At 44.4% G+C, this 6,378-nt stretch overlaps 1 protein-coding gene and 1 pseudogene across 1 annotated transcript in view; one reads left to right on the plus strand and one right to left on the minus strand.

Moving 5' to 3' along the window:
* The window catches only part of KCNU1 (potassium calcium-activated channel subfamily U member 1), a 76,102-nt gene extending 70,056 nt beyond the window's left edge, over positions 1-6,046 (plus strand). The window contains exons 26-28 of the mRNA XM_066639672.1: positions 2,451-2,651; positions 4,645-4,757; positions 5,884-6,046. Coding sequence (XP_066495769.1) covers positions 2,451-2,651; positions 4,645-4,757; positions 5,884-6,046 — 477 coding nt within the window. The remainder of the gene's footprint in view (positions 1-2,450; positions 2,652-4,644; positions 4,758-5,883) is intronic.
* On the minus strand, positions 2,702-2,816 carry LOC136662799 (5S ribosomal RNA; annotated as a pseudogene).
* Positions 6,047-6,378: the final 332 nt, after the last annotated feature.

The following is a 6,378-nucleotide window of genomic DNA, read 5'->3' on the forward strand; positions in this document are numbered from 1 at the left end:
CGGGGATGTGCGGTGTGGGGGTGACAAATGAGGCAAACTGCCCCCACCTGCGAAATGTGCTGGCATCGTGCAGGGTGGGCAAGCGCTCACAGCCCATGCACTCCAAACAGCAGCTGGAGCGCATGGGTTGGGGGTGCTCACAGCCATGGAAGTGGCCGCACTTTTGAAGGACTCTGGTGGGGCGGTTCTACCTTACCTGCCTCAGTCACACCTTATGTCACCGCAGATAAGCTGCTCAGTTAAAGTAAGTGTGGACCTAGCGCAGAGAAATTCTTCTGTATGAGCGCATGAACTTGGACCGAACAATCTTCTTCGATGGTACATTAATAATAATAATAATAATAATAATAATAATAATAATAATAATAATAATAATAATAATAATAAACTTTATTTTTACCCCGCCTTTCTCCCCGAAGGGACTCAAGGCGGCTTACAACAGATTAAAAAACATAATTTAAAACAAATAAAAACATATTAACACATGTCATAAAAACAGCAGTCAGATAAAAAATAGGTAAAAAAAGCATAGAGCAGCAGCAAATCATAATAGAATCAGGCCTGTAAAAAATATTAAAAGATGTTAAAAAGGCCGAGAACTCAGAAGGCTTGTTTAAACAGAAGGGTCTTCAGGCCTCGCCGAAAGGTCTCAAGAGAGGGAGCCATTCTTAAGTCAAGGGGAAGGGAGTTCCATAGCGTTGGTACCACTACTGAGAAGGCCCTATTTCTTGCCGCTGCCCCACATACCTCCCTAGACGGCGGCACTTGTAAAAAGGCCTTCTCTGATGACCTATAAGGACGAGCCGGATTGTATGCGAGTAGGCGATCTCTAAGATACCCTGGCCCAGAGCAGTATAGGGCTTTAAAGGTCAAAATCAGCACTTTGAATTGGGCCCGGAAAGGAATGGGCAGCCAATGCAGCCACTGGAGAAGCGGACTGACAGGGTCGAACCGCCTACCTCCAGCAACCACATGGGCTGCCACATTCTGCACTAGTTTTATGCACTGATACAGTTAAAAGAAGAAGGGGCAAGTGTTACTTGCCTTTGCTTTCTCCAACATGTTGGCAGAATACAATCCCGTTTTAAATCAGCTTCGGACTCTCCGTTAGATGTCCTGAAATCTCCCACTTCCTTGCAGGGAGCTTCGCCTCTTACAGAGACCTCTCTCTTCCTTTGTCTCTCTTTCCACTTTGCAAACTCCCACAGTGTATAACTCAGCAAATAAAGTCAAGCACACAGGTGACACACAAATCCTATTAATTCACCCAAGTATGTAAATGCAATCCTTTTGATGTCAAAGGAGTGTAGCTGTGATATGTTAAAGAGCTCAGCGACGTTCGGCTAAGTACGCAAAGAGCCAATTCCCTCGGAGCCAGATAAACTCGGTGCACGGCGTTGGATGACTCCGGATGGCTTGCTGCTTCGGAAAGGTTGAAAAGGGCTCTAATGGTATTAGAGTACAACACTTGCCGGCATCAGCTATATGTTCGACAAGGAGCTTTCAGTTACTGGGGCGCTTCAGAGATTTCATGCCATTTACTTTGTTTGTCTGAATGGCGCCAAGCTAGGCCTAGGCTGCAACCGCTTCTGGGTCTAGAAGCAGTGTCTGCACGAGTGATTTCCAAATATATTTTTTAAAAATCAGTAAATTTAGAATTTGGGAGGTGGAAGGCAGACATCCCCTCTCTTTCCACCCCTTATTGATTTTATTTACTGCCACATGTCTACTCCTCCTTTCAGTCAAAGTAATACCCAAGGCAGCTCACAATAAAAATAGAGAACACAAAAAACACAAGAGCCCTGCTGGATCAGGCCAAAGGCCCATCTAGTGCAGCTTCCTGTAGCACACCGGATGCTTCAGGAAGCACACACGATAACAAGATTCCTGCATTCTATTGCCATTCCCTTGCACCTGGTATTCTAAGGTAACCTCTTTCTAAAATCAGGAGGTTGCATGTGCCCATCATGGCTTGAAACCTCTGATGTACTTTTCCTCCAGAAATCTGTCCAATCCCCTTTCCAAGGCATCTAGGCCACATGCCGTTACCGCATCCTGTGGCAAGGAGTTCCACAGATTTTTACCCACTGGGTAAAAAGTGATTTTCTTTTGTCTCTCCAACTCCGGATTCCACAGAAAGTGTGTAGGTTCCTCATTAGACAAATAAATGTGGGAAGCATTATCCAACAATATGGAGATTTTGGAGACCCTGCTTCAGAGCACCCACAGGAGAGCAAAATCAGCCCTGGTATTCTAGGTCACTTGACTCAAATGGGATAGGCATATGCCATTTAGTTATTTGATTTTTCTTTGTAAACCGCTTTGTGAACTTTTAGTTGAAAAGTGGTATATAAATACTGCTAATAAATGTTAATAATATGCCATCCTTTGTCTCATCTAATACAAATGAGTCCTTTGTTTATCTGGTCTACTCTTCCCTTCCATTGCAGACCTTCCATAACCACTACGTGTTAGCTTTGCTCCAGGCACTGGTGACTGGTGGTACCAACCCAGAACTGGAAGAATATTTTGCAGAGGAGAAGTGCCTTAGTGGTACTGGTGTCAATATGGCACCTGTTGGACTTCGGAACAGGTGCAAACTGGCACTTTTCCCAGTGGCAAACAATCCAAGCTCACTACATGGAATGAAGGTGAGTTGAGTTATGGTTGGCAACCTTCAGTCTCGAAAGACTATGGTATAAGCCTACAGCACCGGCTATTCCCAGGCGGTCTCCCATCCAAGTACTAACCAGGCCTGACCCTGCTTAGCTTCCGAGATCAGACGAGATCGGGCATGTGCAGGGTTAGGGGCAAGCTTATCCCTCTTTGATGCGATAGCAAACCAGCACGAATGAAAGCCTTAGCAGGATATTTAGGCATTTGTGTTCCATCTGCTCCTGGATTAATGAACTGCCTGCAGTTCTGAGTCAGGTGCATGAGCTTTTGTGAACCACTTTCACCATTTTCAAAAGCAGTACAGGTGGAACCTTGTTCTGTTACCAGACCCCCCCCCCCGTGGATACTCAACCTGCAGATAACAAGATCTGTGATGGGTCCCTTAGAGGAACTCCAGATGCAACTGGAAGTCTGGGAGGTTCAGTGAGCCCCCCCCCCCCAGCCACAGGAGGTTTGGAACCCACAGTAGGTCAAATGTATGGGTTCCCAACCTGCAGATGAGGAAAGCCCACATGAGTTGGATAGATTCTCATTTCCAATAGGTTCCTTAGAACCACAAAGCAAATATTATGTTGCTGAGGCTGCAGTCTTGTTCTGTCCACACCCACTTCCTGGGCCTGATCCACTTTCAACACAAAATGTCAACTTGCGCCAATGATGTCACTGGCACAGGTCCAAGTTGACCCATGGTGGCAGTGGGGACTTATCCCAGGGGAAGGGAACAAATGGTCCTTTCCCCCAAGGAGGCGTCAACATGCCCAAACTCCTACATGGGATACAGTGGGTGCCGCGTTGGCACCATTGATTCACAGTGCAGGGAGCTAGGTAAGATTGGATTGTCAGTGAGGCTGATATCCTATCCACACTTACCAGGGAGTAAGTCCCCTCGATTACAGCAATACCTTGCGTGTTTGATTGGCTAGGGACCAGAGCATGGATGAAAATCCAAATGGGTGAATGTTAAAGCATAGCCTTATTTAGCTTGCATATTTATTTTGGCCTGCAAAAGCCGTAAATAACTATATAGCACGTGTGAATGCTTGTCAAACCTAAATAAACAGAAATGAAAGAAAAAGAGACATTGAGACATCGTCGAGTGAGATAAAGCACGTGTACGAAAGTTGACGTGTGGTTATCATTGAAAGCGCAAAGCGACGAAAGAGCAAATGGATGAAAGTGGAGGTACTGCTCTATAACAGGACTTACTTCTGAGTAGACTTGCATAGAATTAGACTGAGATGTTGCTGCTAGGCTGGAGGGAATCCTCAGGCAGATCCCCGAGGACTACGACCAGCAGGTCTTGTGCCAGCCTTATTTTGGCTTTTGGTTGAAACTACAGACATCAAAATCATTTGCTGGAGGGCTTTGTATCAGGTGGCACTGAGAGCCAGAATGGTTCGGGAGTTGGACTTAGATCTGGAAGATCCAGGTTCAACTCTCCGCTCAGCCATGAAGCTTCCTGGGTGACCTTGGACCAGTCACTATCTCTCAGCCTTGCTTCCTTCACAGGATTAATGTGAGGACAAAAGAAGGGGAGGGACTATGTACACCACCTTGGAGGAAGGGTGGTCTTCGAAAAATTTAAAAAAATAGAAATATAATAGTCAAGTCAAGTCAACCTTTATTAGGCATATACATTTGGTAGGTGAAGACTCTGTACGGAAACCGTAGAGAGAATATAAACCTAAGTAATACACAGATATATGTATATGTGCACACCTACGTGTACACACAGATACAAACGTACAATACATTTTACATACGAACATGTAATATTAAAAACAAACAAAAAACAATCAGTTACTCTGCAGATATTGCCAAAGATGTAATGTACTCAATGATTACTTGCTACAGAAGGCTTGGCTCGATTCAAATTACTCAAATTTAGGAACTGTGCGACTGAGAGGGTTGTATGCTCTACATCACCTGCTAGAGAAATATAATAATAATGTTCTTTCTTCTTTACAGCTCATTTTTGGGGAAGTGTACTTGAAAGCACTCGACATGTTTGGAATCCTTTGCTTTGGCCTCTACCGTCTGAAGGAGGGTCCCAATCCATATGAAAATAGGAAAGTATTGCTGTTATTAATGCTGCTTTTATTATTATTATTATTATTATTATTATTATTATTATTATTATTATTATTATTATTATTTTATTTATTACTATTATTATATGCTACTTTTCAACCAAAAGTAGTTCATAAAGCAGTTTACAGAGCAAAATAAATCAATATTTTGCTGACTCCAAAGGGCTCATAGTCTAAAAAAGAGATGAAGAAGTCTTCTTGGGTCATCTTCTTGGCAACTGTAGGAACTAGGGCACTGAGCTATAGAACCCAAAGTCTAGTCTAGTCTAGTGCTATCCTGAATGTATTTAAACCCTGACGTATTCACCAGCATTTCAGCAACTGAAGATCAAAACACTGACCTGATTTTTTTTTAGGGGGTGGGCACAGATTGCTTAATAACACAGGCCTATGAAATTGAGGGTAAGAAAACCCTTTTTTAAAAAAAGATTATGGTGATTTTATATGAATTTGGGTTGCTGTTCCAAAAATGGCATCGGTTTTGCCCCATCACATCTAGTTTCGGCATAGCTTTTTTAGTGAATGGTTTCAGCAGCTTCCTTTTGAGGAAGTCATGGTGCAGCTGCCCAAAACCAGAAGTCCTTTGTCTAAGAGGTCTTCTGAGGCCCAGTGGGGACACAACAGTGTCATATGGGGGGGGGGGTGTCAGGCCAAGTGTATCTTAAAAATTGATTGCACCCCCACCAAGTAGAAGGCCTCTTTTGCAGAAAACCGGAATTGCCTTTCAGAGGCCTTGGGAAGGCCCTCTGGGGCACAAAGACTTTTTAAGATACCCTCAGCTAGACAACCTATCAGGTAGGGTACCCAGTGTCCTATACACCCAGCGTGTTTTGCTATGCTAGCACCCCACTGAGCTCTTGAAAGCTGGTCCATCTTGCACGTTGGAGCTTGAGGTGAATCCCAGCTCAACCTGATGAAGACCACTGCCAATGAAGCTGGCAAGGGATCCATTGGATATTTGTAGGTTCTTATTCATGTGATTCTTTATTAGCATTTGTTTTGCATAAATACTCATATCTTTACCTTGCTCATGCCTTCTGAATTTTTTTTTCAAAAATCTCCTTTGAACGCTTAGATGTCCCACATTCTCATGTCACCGCCTCTTTTCCGAAAACAGGTACGTGATTGCTCGGCCACCCACCTTCTTCGAGGTCCTCCCTTCTGATCAGGTCTTTTGCCTTGCTCCATTCAACATCTCTGCCAGTGACCTGTTAGCCGTTGTCAGCGCAATTCCGTTCAGACGAAGGAAATCCATGACCAAATCAAAATCAACGTCATGATTGAAAAGTCAATACTTCTGTACAAATAAAGAATTTATTCTTTACAGAGCTTCTTCAGGGTGCTTCTTCGCTGGGGCGGATCCAGTGTTTATTTTCGGGGAGGAGCGCCATGAGGACGCCCTTAACTCCAGAGCCCAGGTCAACCAGGTTGGTAGACCTGGGCTTCAGCCCTGACTTGGAGCCCAGATCCATCTGCAGGGTAGACCTGGGCTCCCGGTTGAGCTTATGGCTTCCACAGCCATTTGCTGTATGGGTAGATCTGGACTCCCATCTAGATTTGGAGCCCAGATCTACCTGCTGGGTAAACCTGGATTCCCAGATGAGCTTATGGC

This window comes from Tiliqua scincoides, chromosome 11 (genome assembly GCF_035046505.1).
Source record: "Tiliqua scincoides isolate rTilSci1 chromosome 11, rTilSci1.hap2, whole genome shotgun sequence".
Lineage (NCBI taxonomy): Eukaryota > Metazoa > Chordata > Lepidosauria > Squamata > Scincidae > Tiliqua > Tiliqua scincoides.